This window comes from Danio aesculapii, chromosome 10, assembly GCF_903798145.1.
Source record: "Danio aesculapii chromosome 10, fDanAes4.1, whole genome shotgun sequence".
Classification (NCBI taxonomy): Eukaryota; Metazoa; Chordata; class Actinopteri; order Cypriniformes; family Danionidae; genus Danio; species Danio aesculapii.
In genome coordinates this window covers 44,810,968-44,829,734 of record NC_079444.1, presented here as the reverse complement: position 1 = coordinate 44,829,734, position 18,767 = coordinate 44,810,968, and the positions used below count along the sequence as shown (strand labels likewise).

At 38.9% G+C, this 18,767-nt stretch overlaps 1 protein-coding gene across 1 annotated transcript in view; it reads right to left on the bottom strand.

Annotated features, from left to right (window-relative positions):
* Positions 1 to 18,767, bottom strand: part of slc4a5b (solute carrier family 4 member 5b) — a 73,979-nt gene that overhangs the window by 21,987 nt on the left and 33,225 nt on the right. Inside the window, exons 11-16 of the mRNA XM_056466871.1 lie at positions 18,535 to 18,663; positions 18,201 to 18,375; positions 14,826 to 14,959; positions 5,818 to 6,089; positions 3,269 to 3,327; positions 2,551 to 2,742 (exon numbers count right to left, since the gene is read on the bottom strand). Coding sequence (XP_056322846.1) covers positions 2,551 to 2,742; positions 3,269 to 3,327; positions 5,818 to 6,089; positions 14,826 to 14,959; positions 18,201 to 18,375; positions 18,535 to 18,663 — 961 coding nt within the window. The remainder of the gene's footprint in view (positions 1 to 2,550; positions 2,743 to 3,268; positions 3,328 to 5,817; positions 6,090 to 14,825; positions 14,960 to 18,200; positions 18,376 to 18,534; positions 18,664 to 18,767) is intronic.

Here is an 18,767-nt window from a genome sequence, read left to right as displayed (position 1 = left end):
CTAACTAAAAGCAGCGGCACACAATAAATGGACTATTTTCCATATTAAACAAAGTTTTTGTCTTAACCAACACCTGAAATTGATAATTTAGAACAACAGAAAACTGACAATGATCAGCTCAGGTACAGCTCATGTGCTTTATTCAGTGTTAAATGCTAATAATGCGAGCTGAATGCCATTTTACATCACATTTATTGCCATACTACTGAAATCAGCAGCAGATAGTTCAGCTCAGATCTGGAGAATAAAATAAACCGTGTGAAATTGAACTTTAGAGCTGTGAGTCTGTGCAAAACAACACATTTCAGTGATTCAGCATCTACATTTAATCATGGTAAAGAGCTTTAATATGTATTCATTAGATTATAAACCTTAGCATTTGGCTGAAGTGCAGTGAGTGCACTATTCTGTGCTTCTGATTGGCTGTATTTACAATTTAGTCGTGTTTCGTCTGGTGCAAACACCCTAATTACTCATCACTGCATATCTCATCATGTAGCGAGTTGTTAGGACACAGGGTTATAATGTGACCTGCTCACCTAATGTTTACACTCGTAATATTTATATTATTTGCTGATTAATAACCTCATGTGAAACTCTGAATCTGCATCTCATTTTGGAGTCTGCTACTGTCCACCAGAGGTCGCATTTCAGTCACGGATGCATGCTCTGAGAGTCTTCCTGACTGAATAAGGGAAATACGCTGCTTTGCATCTGGCAACCCGGAGTGATGAAATATAATTGGCTAAACTGGCAACGGGCAGGTTAAAGAGACCAAAACAAAGACAGCCGTTCCAGCACATAACACAGAATATCTGACTTCAGCGTTGTTTTTCAGATAAACAAGAATGTTCACTGAGCATGTTTCTGAATATCTGCACACATATGATGCTGTTTTTATGATGCAGAAGAGTCAAACACTTACATAAAGCACCTTTAAAACAAGCCGAATAATCTGCAATGGGGTGAGTGAAGTAATCTTGTTTCAATGATTATTTTAAGGCTTCTTAAAAATTCAAACCAAAAACAAGATTATTTTGATTGCATTAGGTTGGAAAAGTTTTGTTTTTAGAAATAATATGCCAAAGCTAAGTCAGTTTTTCCTTAAAACAAGCAAAATCTGACAATGGGAGAAGCAAATTAATCTTGTATCAAAGCAAAAACAAGAGTACTTTGCTTAACCCATTGGCAGATTATTTTGCTTATGAGTAAATAAATGAAATGAATGAAATATGTAAACAAGTTAAACGAAATTGAAATGTTTGTCTGTCTTAGTGAGGACACAGTAGCAGAGTTTCCATCTAAAGAAGCAAATTAGATTTGCGAGCAAAACTGGAATATCTCATAAATCATTAGTGAATAAAGCAGCGTTTAAAGTCAACGACAAACAAAAGAGAAGAAAATCGTCACTTCCTCAAAAACTGTGACAAATATCACTGAGAGGAGTGGAGTTTACTGCACTGTTGGGATTCTCCACTGTGGTGTTTGTTCTTTAATAAATGAGCAGCGCCTCAGAAGACGAAGATGAAACTTAATGAATGTTTCTTATGCACTCATAAGTGCAGTTAATGTTACAGAGATATGGTCATCTTCAATCCAGGCCATTTCTTAACAAACTAAAAGCCATCACGGGCTTCTCTCAGCTGATTTCTTCACATTAGATGCTCTGATTGGGTCAGAAATTGGTGCGTTTGTTGATGAGAGCCGGGGTGTGTGTGTAAGCTGTTTACCTTGAGTTTATTCAGACGTGTTCCCAAATTAGGTAATGAAAAAGATGCGTGCGTAAGTTTACACCCCCTTACAAAATAAGCAGAATTCAGTCATTTAAAGAGGAAATTGTCCTGTTGTTTTTATTTTGTTATATTATATGCTATGCTTCCATTCTAAAGATGTGAATTAATAATGCATAAATGTGCATATCGCATAAAACATTAGAGAATAAAGCAGCGTTTCAGTCCAATGAAAAGTTAGAACAAAATGTTCAGTTCCTGCTAAAGAGAATATCACTGAGAGAGTGGAGTTTGCTGCAGTGTTGGTGTTTGTTCTACTCTACTAAATGAGTTGCGCCTCAGAAGACGAAGATGAAATGCAATGAACGCGGTGAACGCAGTGGCTTTTGGAGGTGTGAGACGAGAGCGCAGACAGATGCTCAAGACAGTTCTGGAGGGAATAATAATAGAAGAATAATAATACTGAAGCACTGTGATGACGAACTGATCGAGGACTGAGGGCTTTTACAATCAGCACAACAACATTTCAGATCTGCAACAATGGAAAGCTGGAAACCAACATTAATGATATATCTGTCAAAAACTACATCGCTGAAGTGCAGACTGATGAAGCACAAGTGGAGTTTCGGCACAATACGACACAATAAAATGGCCGCAGCTTCTCGGTTTATCCACATTTTTTTATGCAATATTCCAAAATACGCATGGATGGCAACCTAGCTAGTGTAATTTCTGCCTGTGTAGTGTGTGTATCAGCTGGAGCCCTGGTTTTGGGAACAGGAGCGTCTGCACACCGCACAGAAACAAACAGACTGCTGACCTTTGTAGGGAAATATCTGCTAGCCTTGAACTTCTTGAGCGAGATGGTCATGGAGTAAGTGCCGAAGAACAGGATGAAGGACAGCATGGCCAGGTCCGGCACATATTTGCAGGATTTGCCCACCAGCGAGCCGCCGAGCCTCAGACACTCCTTTTTACTGATCTGAGTCCAGTCCAGAGCTGAGAAGTTGAACTGAGAAACAGAGAGTAACTTTGATTGTAGTGCAATAATATGCAGCTTCTGTGAAGCTGCCTTGAACCAATAGTTATTGTAAAAGAGCTATACAAATAAACCTGAATTGCATTGAATCCTAGGAAAACTTTAAACATAAGCAACATAAGCAGATATAAATCAGCACACTGCCACTATAGCTCTCATTAGACAGTGTTTTGAGTAATGTGGTCTTCATTGGGTCACACTGGCAATACAAGAAAACCTTTTGCATGATAAGAAACTAATTACTTCATGATTTTAGTGTTGATTTTCGCTCGCCAACTGGTTTTGTGAAATTGCTGACAAAAGCACAAAATTTATTTTAAACAAAATGTAAACATTTGTTTAAAAATGTACAAATTTTACACATTTTTAAAACTTCTTTGTAAAGAACAATTCCTGAGATAAACGACTCAATTACCGTATTTTGAGTGTTTGTAATTCATTACTTTACACCACTGATGATGAGTGTGTGGCATAAACATAGACGCAGGTTTAAACTCACCATCGAGTAGTCTGAGATGTTCTCTAGAGCGAGCGGAGACGTGCTGTTCAGTGGAGAAACTGCAAAAACACAAACAAAAACACAATAAACGCCAATGCCATTATGAGACATCACAATATACAAGCCTACAGAGCAGTGTTTCTCAACCACGTTCCTGAAGGACCACCAGCACTATAGTCAACTCTGCTTCCGTCAACTCCGCTACCGTCAACTCTGATATCAACAATTCCGCTACCGTCAACTCTGTTACCTTCAACTCCGCTACCGTCAACTCTGATAACGTCAATTCCACTACCGTCAACTCCGATAACGTCAACTCTGTTACAGTCAACTCTGCTACTGTCAACTCCGATAACAACAACTCTGTTACCGTCAACTCTGCTACTGTCAACTTTGATATCGTCAATTCCACTACCTTCAACTCTAATATCATCAACTCCGCTACCATCAACTCTGCTACTGTCAATTCTGATATCATCAATTCTGCTACCATCAACTCTGATAATATCAACTCTGTTACCGTCAATTCAGCTACCGTCAACTCTGATATCGTCAATTTCGCTACCGTCAACTCTGATAACGTCAACTCTGTTACCGTCAATTCAGCTACCGTCAACTCTGATAACGTCAACTCTGTTACCGTCAATTCAGCTACCGTCAACTCTGATAACATCAACTCTGTTACCGTCAATTCAGCTACCGTCAACTCTGCTACTGTCAACTCTGATATCATCAATTCAGCTACCGACAATTCTGCTACCTTCAACTCTGATATCGTCAATTCAGCTACCGTCAACTCCGCTACCGACAATTCTGCTATGGTCAACTCCAATAACATCAACTCTGTTGTCTGTGATCTAATATCGTCAATTTCGATACCGTCAACTCTGATATCGTCAATTCAGCTACCGTCAACTCTGATGTTGTCAACTCTGCTACGGTCATTTTTGACACCGTCAACTCTGATATCGTCAACTCTGATATCATCAACTCCGCTACTGTCAACTCCAATATCATTAACTCTGCTACCGTCAACTCTGCTATCGTCAATTCTGCTACTGTCAATTCTGATATCGTCAATTCCGATAACGTCAACTCCGATACCGTCAACTCCGATACCGTCAACTCCGATACCGTCAACTCCGATACCGTCAACTCCGTTACCGTCAACTCTGTTACCGTCAACTCTGTTACCGTCAACTCTGTTACCGTTAACTCTGTTACTGTGAACTCTGATATCGTCAATTCCGCTACCGTCAACTCTTATAACGTCAACTCTGTTACCTTCAACTCTGCTACTGTCATCTCTGATACTGTCAATTCCGCTACTGTCAACTCTGATATCGTCAACTCCACTACCGTCAACTATGCTAACATCAACTCTGCTACTGTGAACTCTGATATAGTCAATTCTGATAATGTCAACCCTGTTACCGTCCACTCTGATATCGTCAATTCCGCTACCGTCAACTCTGATAATGTCAACTCTGTTACCGTCAACTCTGCTACCTCCAACTCTGCTACTGTCAACTCTGATATCGTCAATTCCGCTATTGTCAACTCTGATTACGTCAACTCTGTTACTGTCAACTCTGCTACCATCAATCTGCTACTGTCAACTCTGATATCGTCAATTCAGCTATCGTCAACTCTGCTACCGTCAACTCCGCTACCGACAATTTTGCTACCATCAACTTTGATATTGTAAATTCCACTACCGTCAACTCTGTTACCATCAACTCTGCTACTGTCAACTCTGATATTGCCAATTTCACTACCGTCAACTCTGATATCGTCAACTCCGCTACCGTGAACTCTGCTACTGTCAACTCTGATATTGCCAATTCCACTACCGTCTACTCTGATATCGTCAACTCCGCTACCGTCAACTCTGCTACTGTCAACTCTGATATTGCCAATTCCACTACCGTCTACTCTGATAACGTCAACTCTGTTACCGTCAACTCTGCTACTGTCAACTCCGCTACCAACAATTTTGCTACCGTCAACTCTGATATCGTCAACTCTGCTACCATCAACTCTGCTACCGACAATTCTCCTACCGTCAACTCTGATATCGTCAATTCCGCTACCATCAACTCCAATAACATCAACTCCGTTACCCTCAACTTTGCTACCGTCAATTTTGCTATCGTCAACTATAATATCGTCAATTTCATTATCATCAACTCTGTTACTGTCAACTCTGCTACGGTCATTTCTGACACCGTCAACTCTGCTATCGTCAATACAATTATCATTAACTCTGCTACCGTAAACTATGATATTGTCAACTCTGCTACTGTCAACTGCGCTCCCATCAAATCTGCTACCGTCAACTCTGTTACCGTCAACTCTGCTACCGTCAACCCTGTTACTGTCAACTCTGCTACGGTCAATTCTGACACCATTAACTCTGCTATCGTCAATCCAGTTATCATCAATTCTGCTACCGTCAACTCTGATAGTCAACTCCGCTACCATCAAATCCGCTATGGTCAACTCTGCTATGGTCAACTCTGTTATTGTGGCTGTGTGTTTTGCCTCACCCTGGTCCGGAAGCTGGCAGTCACACCTGTAGCTGATGATGAGGTCAGGCTTGAAGTCTGGGCTGATGGGGTAATAGCTGAAGGTGCTCATCATCTTCTTAAGGGCGTCAGAGATGAAGATGAAGGAGATTAGACTGGAGAAGCCCTCTTCTGTGAAGCGTGTCATGTATTTGATGATATAACTCGCATCTGTGGCCACCAGAATCAGACACTGCAGGCAGGAGTGCAGACCGATCCACAGACGGATCTCCATGTAGTCTATGTTGTTGTTTCTAAACACAAATGAAAACACAGACTGAATTTTAAAACTGTACCCTAATCTGCAAATATAAGTTAGTAATAAGGTTACACCCAGGAGGTTGTTATGTCAGAATAAAGCCTGACAGGGGTATCAGCAGCGACTGATGTATAAAACTGAAGGGTAATAGCAACAGTTGTGGTAGCTCAAACTTGCTCGGGAGCAGGTTCATTTCATGTAAACAGGATTAGATCAGGTCATTTCAAGCAAAGATAATTCTGAAAGTATGTACCGAATTCTGATATTTTCTTACAGTAGTAGTTATCTACACTTGGGAAAATAGTAAATATAATTTTTTTAAAGCAACTTTTAACTAAAGTTTAAAAATATATATTAATAAAACATATGCAATCTGCACTCTGAAATAAAAGTACAAAGACTGCCACCTGGTGGTTCAAAGAGAACATTTATTGATATGGACTTTTTAGATACAAACATTTGATATTTCACAAAAGCTGCAGACACCTTTACCAACATTAAAATGCTTTTGTGATGCTAAATTAATGTAAAAATCCAGGTAATCTTTACACTGATTAAGAAACCGGCTACTATCAGCAAGCTGAACTGTTGCTCCAGGCAAATTACGATCACGCCGCCCTCAACGTGGTGTAAGTTGGCGGTGTCACAGATTAAAATCAGAACCGGAGGGGGGTGGGGGCTGTCGCGGATGCCACCCTCACTATTCTCTATGGACCTCTATGGACTTCTATGGACACGCCGGCTCTAACTATAATACAAAAAAAAAAAGAGTAACTCTAACTGTAAAACTAAATAACTAAACACTCTTGTCAAATAAAAGTATAAAGCCTGCAGCCCACAACAAAGTTGAGAAGTTATTGCGTATCATATTTAACAAACCGCTTCCAATGAATTTGATGTAATTTAGCTCACATGGATAATTGAATATTAATCAGATGATGTCATTACGCTGCTGTGCCGTCAGCCAATCGGTGCATTGCTGAACATGATTTCGAGCATTGATAGATCTGTCCTTCACAACACACGCAGCGATCTCAGATCAGTTCATCCAGACATTTTAATCTGATTCGCAAACTTGTTTGAAGAACCAAATTAGCCAGATGTCAGTTATCAAGATTAACAGATCCAGGATCTGCCAAATCATCTTAGATCATTTAAGCGAGGTACGGATGGATTTACTTTATCTTGATTATTACATGGCTACTGGAAAGAAATCAAAAATACTAGATAAAATTTTATTTTCTGAGCCATAATAGTTTATTAAGTCTTTAATTAAACAAAAAGCTGAAAGCAGCTGATGGAGTTAACACTAACCTGCACATTATTCAGACACAAGATGGCGCCAAACAGTCAAAAACACAAAGCTGACGGAAACTAAAACAGCTGATGGAGTATACACTAACCTGCACATTATTCAGACACAAGATGGCGCCAAATAATCAAAAACACAAAGCTGACAGAAACAGAAAGCAGCTGATGGAGTATACACTAACCTGCGCATTATTCAGACATAAGATGGCGCCAAACAGTCAAAAACACAAAACTGACAGAGATGAAAACAGCTGATGGAGTATACACTAACCTGCGCATTATTCAGACACAAGATGGCGCCAAACAGTCAAAAACTCAAAGCTGACAGAAACAGAAAGCAGCTGATGGCGTATACACTAACCTGCGCATTATTCAGACACTAGATGGCGCCAAACAGTCAAAAACACAAAGCTGACAGAAACTAAAACAGCTGATGGAGTATACACTAACCTGCGCATTATTCAGACACTAGATGGAGACAAACAGTCAAAAACACAAAGCTGACAGACACTGAAACAGCTGATGGAGTATACACTAACCTGCGCATTATTCAGACACTAGATGGCGCCAAACAGTCAAAAACACAAAGCTGACAGAAACTAAAACAGCTGATGGAGTATACACTAACCTGCGCATTATTCAGACACTAGATGGAGACAAACAGTCAAAAACACAAAGCTGACAGAAACTAAAACAGCTGATGGAGTATACACTAACCTGCGCATTATTCAGACACTAGATGGCGCCAAACAGTCAAAAACACAAAGCTGACAGAAACTAAAACAGCTGATGGAGTATACACTAACCTGCGCATTATTCAGACACTAGATGGAGACAAACAGTCAAAAACACAAAGCTGACAGACACTAAAACAGCTGATGGAGTATACACTAACCTGCGCATTATTCAGACACAAGATGGAGACAAACAGTCAAAAACACAAAGCTGACAGAAACTAAACCAGCTGATGGAGTATACACTAACCTGCGCATTATTCAGACACTAGATGGAGACAAACTGTTGAAAACACAAAGCTGACAGAAACTAAAACAGCTGATGGAGTATACACTAACCTGCGCATTATTCAGACACAAGATGGAGACAAACAGTCAAAAACACAAAGCTGACAGAAACTAAAACAGCTGATGGAGTATACACTAACCTGCACATTATTCAGACACAAGATGGCACCAAACAGTCAAAAACTCAAAGCTGACAGAAACTAAAACAGCTGATGGAGTATACACTAACCTGCACATTATTCAGACACAAGATGGTGCCAAACAGTCGAACACACCAAGCTGACAGACACAGCTAATGGAGCATACACTAACCTGCGCATTATTCAGACACAAGATGGCGCCAAACAGTCAAAAACACAAAACTGACAGAGATGAAAACAGCTGATGGAGTATACACTAACCTGCGCATTATTCAGGCACAAGATGGCGCCAAACAGTCAAAAACTCAAAGCTGACAGAAACAGAAAGCAGCTGATGGAGTATACACTAACCTGCGCATTATTCAGACACTAGATGGAGACAAACAGTCAAAAACACAAAGCTGACAGAAACTAAAACAGCTGATGGAGTATACACTAACCTGCGCATTATTCAGACACTAGATGGAGACAAACAGTCAAAAACACAAAGCTGACAGAAACTAAACCAGCTGATGGAGTATACACTAACCTGCACATTATTCAGACACTAGATGGAGACAAACTGTTGAAAGCACAAAGCTGACAGAAACTAAAACAGCTGATGGAGTAAACACTAACCTGCGCATTATTCAGATACTAGATGGCGCCAAACAGTCAAAAACACAACAGAAACTAAACCAGCTGATGGAGTATACACTAACCTGCACATTATTCAGACACAAGATGGAGACAAACAGTCAAAAACACAAAGCTGACAGAAACTAAAACAGCTGATGGAGTATACACTAACCTGCGCATTATTCAGACACTAGATGGAGACAAACAGTCAAAAACACAAAGCTGATAGACACAGAAAACAGCTGATGGAGTATACACTAACCTGCGCATTATTCAGACACAAGATGGTGCCAAACAGTCGAACACACCAAGCTGACAGACACAGCTAATGGAGCATACACTAACCTGCGCATTATTCAGACACAAGATGGCGCCAAACAGTCAAAAACTCAAAGCTGACAGAAACAGAAAGCAGCTGATGGAGTATACACTAACCTGCGCATTATTCAGACACAAGATGGAGACAAACAGTCAAAAACACAAAGCTGACAGAAACTAAAACAGCTGATGGAGTATACACTAACCTGCGCATTATTCAGACACTAGAGAGAGACAAACAGTCAAAAACACAAAGCTGACAGAAACTAAACCAGCTGATAGAGTATACACTAACCTGCGCATTATTCAGACACTAGATGGAGACAAACAGTCAAAAACACAAAGCTGACAGAAACTAAAACAGCTGATGGAGTATACACTAACCTGCGCATTATTCAGACACTAGAGAGAGACAAACAGTCAAAAACACAAAGCTGACAGAAACTAAACCAGCTGATGGAGTATACACTAACCTGCGCATTATTCAGACACTAAATGGAGACAAACTGTTGAAAACACAAAGCTGACAGAAACTAAAACAGCTGATGGAGTATACACTAACCTGCGCATTATTCAGACACAAGATGGAGAAAAACAGTCAAAAACACAAAGCTGACAGAAACTAAAACAGCTGATGGAGTATACACTAACCTGCGCATTATTCAGACACAAGATGGAGACAAACAGTCAAAAACACAAAGCTGACAGAAACTAAAACAGCTGATGGAGTATACACTAACCTGCGCATTATTCAGACACAAGATGGAGACAAACAGTCAAAAACACAAAGCTGACAGAAGCTAAAACAGCTGATGGAGTATACACTAACCTGCACATTATTCAGACACAAGATGGAGACAAACAGTCAAAAACACAAAGCTGACAGAAACTAAAACAGCTGATGGAGTATACACTAACCTGCACATTATTCAGACACAAGATGGAGACAAACAGTCAAAAACACAAAGCTGACAGAAACTAAACCAGCTGATGGAGTATACACTAACCTGCGCATTATTCAGACACTAAATGGAGACAAACTGTTGAAAACACAAAGCTGACAGAAACTAAAACAGCTGATGGAGTATACACTAACCTGCGCATTATTCAGACACAAGATGGAGACAAACAGTCAAAAACACAAAGCTGACAGAAACTAAAACAGCTGATGGAGTATACACTAACCTGCGCATTATTCAGACACAAGATGGAGACAAACAGTCAAAAACACAAAGCTGACAGAAACTAAACCAGCTGATGGAGTATACACTAACCTGCGCATTATTCAGACACTAGATGGAGACAAACTGTTGAAAACACAAAGCTGACAGAAACTAAAACAGCTGATGGAGTATACACTAACCTGCGCATTATTCAGACACAAGATGGAGACAAACAGTCAAAAACACAAAGCAAACAGAAACTAAAACAGCTGATGGAGTAAACACTAACCTGCGCATTATTCAGATACTAGATGGCGCCAAACAGTCAAAAACACAACAGAAACTAAACCAGCTGATGGAGTATACACTAACCTGCGCATTATTCAGACACAAGATGGAGACAAACAGTCAAAAACACAAAGCTGACAGAAACTAAAACAGCTGATGGAGTATACACTAACCTGCACATTATTCAGACACAAGATGGAGACAAACAGTCAAAAACTCAAAGCTGACAGAAACTAAAACAGCTGATGGAGTATACACTAACCTGCACATTATTCAGACACAAGATGGTGCCAAACAGTCGAACACACCAAGCTGACAGACACAGCTAATGGAGCATACACTAACCTGCGCATTATTCAGACACAAGATGGCGCCAAACAGTCAAAAACACAAAACTGACAGAGATGAAAACAGCTGATGGAGTATACACTAACCTGCGCATTATTCAGACACAAGATGGCGCCAAACAGTCAAAAACTCAAAGCTGACAGAAACAGAAAGCAGCTGATGGAGTATACACTAACCTGCGCATTATTCAGACACTAGATGGAGACAAACAGTCAAAAACACAAAGCTGACAGAAACTAAAACAGCTGATGGAGTATACACTAACCTGCACATTATTCAGACACTAGATGGAGACAAACTGTTGAAAGCACAAAGCTGACAGAAACTAAAACAGCTGATGGAGTAAACACTAACCTGCGCATTATTCAGATACTAGATGGCGCCAAACAGTCAAAAACACAACAGAAACTAAACCAGCTGATGGAGTATACACTAACCTGCACATTATTCAGACACAAGATGGAGACAAACAGTCAAAAACACAAAGCTGACAGAAACTAAAACAGCTGATGGAGTATACACTAACCTGCGCATTATTCAGACACTAGATGGAGACAAACAGTCAAAAACACAAAGCTGATAGACACAGAAAACAGCTGATGGAGTATACACTAACCTGCACATTATTCAGACACAAGATGGTGCCAAACAGTCGAACACACCAAGCTGACAGACACAGCTAATGGAGCATACACTAACCTGCGCATTATTCAGACACAAGATGGCGCCAAACAGTCAAAAACTCAAAGCTGACAGAAACAGAAAGCAGCTGATGGAGTATACACTAACCTGCGCATTATTCAGACACAAGATGGAGACAAACAGTCAAAAACACAAAGCTGACAGAAACTAAAACAGCTGATGGAGTATACACTAACCTGCGCATTATTCAGACACTAGAGAGAGACAAACAGTCAAAAACACAAAGCTGACAGAAACTAAAACAGCTGATGGAGTATACACTAACCTGCGCATTATTCAGACACTAGAGAGAGACAAACAGTCAAAAACACAAAGCTGACAGAAACTAAACCAGCTGATGGAGTATACACTAACCTGCGCATTATTCAGACACTAAATGGAGACAAACAGTCAAAAACACAAAGCTGACAGAAACTAAAACAGCTGATGGAGTATACACTAACCTGCACATTATTCAGACACAAGATGGAGACAAACAGTCAAAAACACAAAGCTGACAGAAACTAAAACAGCTGATGGAGTATACACTAACCTGCACATTATTCAGACACAAGATGGAGACAAACAGTCAAAAACACAAAGCTGACAGAAACTAAAACAGCTGATGGAGTATACACTAACCTGCGCATTATTCAGACACAAGATGGAGACAAACAGTCAAAAACACAAAGCTGACAGAAGCTAAAACAGCTGATGGAGTATACACTAACCTGCGCATTATTCAGACACAAGATGGAGACAAACAGTCAAAAACACAAAGCTGACAGAAACTAAAACAGCTGATGGAGTATACACTAACCTGCACATTATTCAGACACAAGATGGAGACAAACAGTCAAAAACACAAAGCTGACAGAAACTAAACCAGCTGATGGAGTATACACTAACCTGCGCATTATTCAGACACAAGATGGAGACAAACAGTCAAAAACACAAAGCTGACAGAAGCTAAAACAGCTGATGGAGTATACACTAACCTGCACATTATTCAGACACAAGATGGAGACAAACAGTCAAAAACACAAAGCTGACAGAAACTAAACCAGCTGATGGAGTATACACTAACCTGCGCATTATTCAGACACAAGATGGAGACAAACAGTCAAAAACACAAAGCTGACAGAAACTAAAACAGCTGATGGAGTATACACTAACCTGCGCATTATTCAGACACAAGATGGAGACAAACAGTCAAAAACACAAAGCTGACAGAAGCTAAAACAGCTGATGGAGTATACACTAACCTGCACATTATTCAGACACAAGATGGAGACAAACAGTCAAAAACACAAAGCTGACAGAAACTAAAACAGCTGATGGAGTATACACTAACCTGCACATTATTCAGACACAAGATGGAGACAAACAGTCAAAAACACAAAGCTGACAGAAACTAAACCAGCTGATGGAGTATACACTAACCTGCACATTATTCAGACACAAGATGGAGACAAACAGTCAAAAACACAAAGCTGACAGAAACTAAACCAGCTGATGGAGTATACACTAACCTGCGCATTATTCAGACACTAAATGGAGACAAACTGTTGAAAACACAAAGCTGACAGAAACTAAAACAGCTGATGGAGTATACACTAACCTGCGCATTATTCAGACACAAGATGGAGACAAACAGTCAAAAACACAAAGCTGACAGAAACTAAAACAGCTGATGGAGTATACACTAACCTGCGCATTATTCAGACACAAGATGGAGACAAACAGTCAAAAACACAAAGCTGACAGAAGCTAAAACAGCTGATGGAGTATACACTAACCTGCACATTATTCAGACACAAGATGGAGACAAACAGTCAAAAACACAAAGCTGACAGAAACTAAAACAGCTGATGGAGTATACACTAACCTGCACATTATTCAGACACAAGATGGAGACAAACAGTCAAAAACACAAAGCTGACAGAAACTAAAACAGCTGATGGAGTATACACTAACCTGCGCATTATTCAGACACTAAATGGAGACAAACTGTTGAAAACACAAAGCTGACAGAAACTAAAACAGCTGATGGAGTAAACACTAACCTGCGCATTATTCAGACACTAGATGGAGACAAACAGTCAAAAACACAAAGCTGATAGACACAGAAAACAGCTGATGGAGTATACGCTAACCTGCGCATTATTCAGACACAAGATGGAGACAAACAGTCAAAAACACAAAGCTGACAGAAACTTAACCAGCTGATGGAGTATACACTAACCTGCACATTATTCAGACACTAGATGGAGACAAACTGTTGAAAACACAAAGCTGACAGAAACTAAAACAGCTGATGGAGTATACACTAATCTGCACATTATTCAGACACAAGATGGCGCCAAACAGTTAAAAAGCGTGGTGTCACAGACAAGCAGATACATATGAGTGTGCATGTAAGTATATGGATGTGAACGTGTTCACTGATGATCTAGGTGAAGTTTTTGTATGAGCGACATATTTTGAAATATTGCAAAAATGGCACTTTCATATATATATTTAAACAATTGGATTCTAAATATGTACATATATGTTCAAATATATTAGATATAATCATAAATGTAAATATATATTTACATATATATGTTTAACGGAGAGGTTTTTTTCAGCACATTTCTAATCATAATAGTTTGTTCTGGAGACAATCCAAAACTAATATTGCTGAAGGGGGCTAATAATATTGACCTTAAAATGGCTTTAAAACAATTAAAAACTGCTTTTATTCTAGCTGAAATAAAACAAATAAGACTTTCTCCAGAAGAACAAATATTAGAGGAAATACTGCAAATAAATCTGCATGCAGTACATGACGGATGCTCACATGCTGAACTCATACAGCAGTTTCTCGAATATAAGGATGGGTCCTGTAGAGCTGAGGATGATGAGCGGCTGCCCACCGAACATGCAGAAAACAGCACCAGCCAACGCGGTGCCCAGAAAACTCTCCATCACACCCTGAAGAACAAACACACTCATTATAGACCACAAACACACACAGAATACTGCACAAAGAGACTGAAAGATAGCACTTAACCCTTGTGTATTGTTCAAATTTACTACACTTAAAAATATCCGTAAATTAGCAGTTTTCTGTATTTTGTGATAGATGTTTTTATTTTTCCCCATTTATTTCTGCTTTTGAACTGCATCATGGGGTGTTGATCATTCTACCAACAACTTTTAACCTTGAAAAGTGTGTAAAAAGAGACTTTTATTGTCATGTGTAATAGTCTGCAGTGCTCTATTGTCTGTGTTGGTGTTGTATATTACGCTCCAGAAACCTTGTGATAAACTGATAAAATGTTCTGTTATTTTAAAGACGCATTTCTCTAGATATTATTTATTATACATTATATCATGTCAAACTACTAACATGTCAATAAATCACTCTGTTGAACTGTAGAGTTGAATTTACAACATCAAAAGTGGACAGAGAAGAGATCAACATCCCATAATGCAGTTCACCACCGCAAATAAACACAAAACTCAGATATTTTTTACAGTGTGCCATTGCATTATGTTCGGGATGCAAACATCCACTAGATTAAACTGATGTTAAACTGTATCAGATCTTTTTTTTTTGCATAAATCTGTTAATAAACTTCAGTCATGATCAAAACTACCAAATGTTTTTTTTTAATCCAGGCTTTTAACTATTTAAATGCCAAGTTCATAATAAATGATGTCATTGATTTGGGAGAAAAACACATAATAAGAAAAACTTATTCTCAATATGAAAGATAATTGTGGACTGGATTTATTTTTAGCTTTTTATCAGTCTTAGACAAGTGAAAGATTAGTAACTCCCACATCAAAGTTCACATTATCATAATTTCTTTATTATTTCCAGTCAAACTAAAAGAAATAAGACTTTCTCCAGATAAAAAAAACTTATATAATAAGATTAGATTAGATTAGATTAAACTTTATTGTCATTACACATGTACAAGTACAAGGCAACGAAATGCAGTTTGGGTCTAACCAGCAGTGCAATAGCAGCAAGTGCAGGATACAGGTATCAGTTATAAAGTGCAGTTATAGAAAAACTATGGTGATATTTACAGATGGATGTACTATCAACATTATATACAGGTTGTATTAGCTATGAACAGATTTACAATAAATGAATATATGTACAGGATGCTATTAATAATCAGGAGTGGCAGATAGATAAATAATTACAAATGTCCATGTGCAGTGGGTATGTACAGTTCAAATAAGTGAATCAGTGCAATGAATATGTGCAAACTTTAAATGTGCAAATGTTAAATAGTGCAGTAATTGTGAGGAGTATAAGTTAGAGGAGAGTGGGGGGTGTATTGGGGGGCAAAAGAAATACTGTGGAAAAAATGTCCTTGCTCTGTTAAACATCAGCTGGTAAATATAGTGCTCAGCTTAAATGAGCCCTTTCTTTCTTTCTCAGAGATGTGGCGATGCGAGGTTTAACAACCACATTACCGCCCGACTTCTTATATGGAAATCCCTCAATTATAAAAAAAATATAAAAATGGATCAATAGAGGGACCCAGGGAGCGAGAAAGGAAGAGGTGTTCTGTGGTTGGCTGTGTGGGTTGAAGAGGAAGATGAGCTGAGTGGAAGTGAAGGTGGAGCGAGTGTTTACTGAGACGCGACTTGCCATACTAGCGGAGTGTCCTAAAGAGAGTTGTTTACCAGAAAATCCTGGACTACTAGGATGTTCTCTCCGTGAGTAAGATGTCTTTCAGATCTGCTACGTTCAACATCTTCATGTCAAATCCTCCGGAGGCCAAGTCTGTTGTGAGAACTGAAATCCTGGTACTACCAAAAGTTCCCACGGACTCCACAGACACTCGCACAACACACTAAATTCCCTTTATGCGAGTAAAGATTTTGTTTTCCCCTCTTTGTTTTTGTTATTTTGTCAAATAATACAATGTGGGGGGTATTTTGTTTTGCTCGTTGACGCTCATTTATTATTTTTGTTTGTTTTTGCTTTTGATCAGGACTGTTGTCAAATCAGGTCTTATGAAAGTGATTGATAACGTTTATTTTGGTTGTGCTTTCTTCCCTTTTGAAAGTAAAATGAAATACTAGACTTTAAGTCTTTGGTGTTATAAGATGTGATTGAAGATTTCTTATGTTTTGTGATTGTTAATTTTGTTGAAAAATATAACCAGAGTCAAATTAATTTTTACTTGTTGATCATTTAATCCCATTCATTTTGCGTGTAAATGATGGTTTTTTTGTCTTTTGCTACTAATGTCATCTGGGGGTTATGGTGCATGATCTAATATATCTATATATTTTTTGACAGGTTTTTTGACAGGTTTCAATCCTGTAAAAAATATATATAAACATATTAGATATTATATATTAGATGTTAGAAATATATTAGATATTAATTATATTGTTTTTTTGTCTTTTGCTACTAATGTCATCTGGGGGTAATGGTGCATGATCTAATATATTAATATATTTTTTGACAGGTTTCAATCCTGTCTGGCACCCGAACAGTTCATTACTTTGATCTTGCGTGTTAATTGATTTGTGAAGTGCAGAAGTCATTAATACTATTATTTTTTTGGTTTTCCGAGGTGCAATGGTGCATAAAAACACACCGGTGGGAAAAAGTTTTTTATTTAAGAGCGTCATGTGGCCGAGTGGTTACGTCGCAGAGCTAAGACCTATAGAGACCCGGGTTCGGGTCCTGCCTCTGCAAAGAATTGTTATTTATTTTTGATTGCTCACACAAATTAATGACTTATATTGAATTGTTCACTGCCACCGTTACAGTGAATATAGTCAATATATTTTTACAAGTTTAAACAAGTCAGTTTTATTAAACTAAGAGTTTGCTCACTAAACATCTTTAGGAATAGATAGAAAATACATTTAGATTAAAGCAAGTTATAGCAAAGAAAAAAATTACAAACTACAATATTTTAACTAAAGTTTTTATTTTTTATGTTACTCTCGATTTTCCTGTTTAATAAAATGTGTATATTTCCTCCAACATTTTAATTTAGGTGCACAACCTTTTGGACTTTTTTTTGTTAGACGAGTTGAGCAGTTTTGTTTTTGGTACTCACTAATCTAATGTACATGCACATATATATTACTGTAAATCATCCTGGAGAGAATATTTATTTAAAAGTAAGACGTTTAAGATGTGTGTACTCATTCAACACTGTTTATGAAAAAACAATGAAAACAGCACCTGGTAGTTGTCGGTGGCGTCCCCCAGCAGTCCCCCAAAGGTGATGGCGTTGGTGATGCAGCCAAGGTAGATGAAGAGCACCGCGGACACCGACTGGATGTGGAAACCTTCATAGAAATCGCTGAAAAACCAGGGAGCTTTCCGCTTGATGTCCAGCCAGAGTCCTCCACAGAACCTGCATCAGACATAAGAGCCTATTATACACCTGGCACAATACGGCACGGCGCAAATGATGTTTTGCTATTCTCAGACCGGCGCAGATCAGTTTCACATTTTGAGCCACGTTATTTAGATACTCTACAAATAAAAATCAGCAGGTGTAGTGTTGATGTACCGGCCGGTGAACTTCAGCTCCTCTCCCAGCTCATGTGGAGCCGGCATCTCCTCATCCTCTGCAGACGCTGATCCTCCGCCGGCGTTTCCATTCGGCTGACCGAGCTCATTCAGAGAAAACACGGACTTCCTGCAGAAAACAACACAACAAACACCAGCTCAGCAAAGATCCTGCGCTCTCTGAGGGTTAATAAACTTTTTAATGCGTCCTATTGTGCTTTTTCAGTTCAGTTC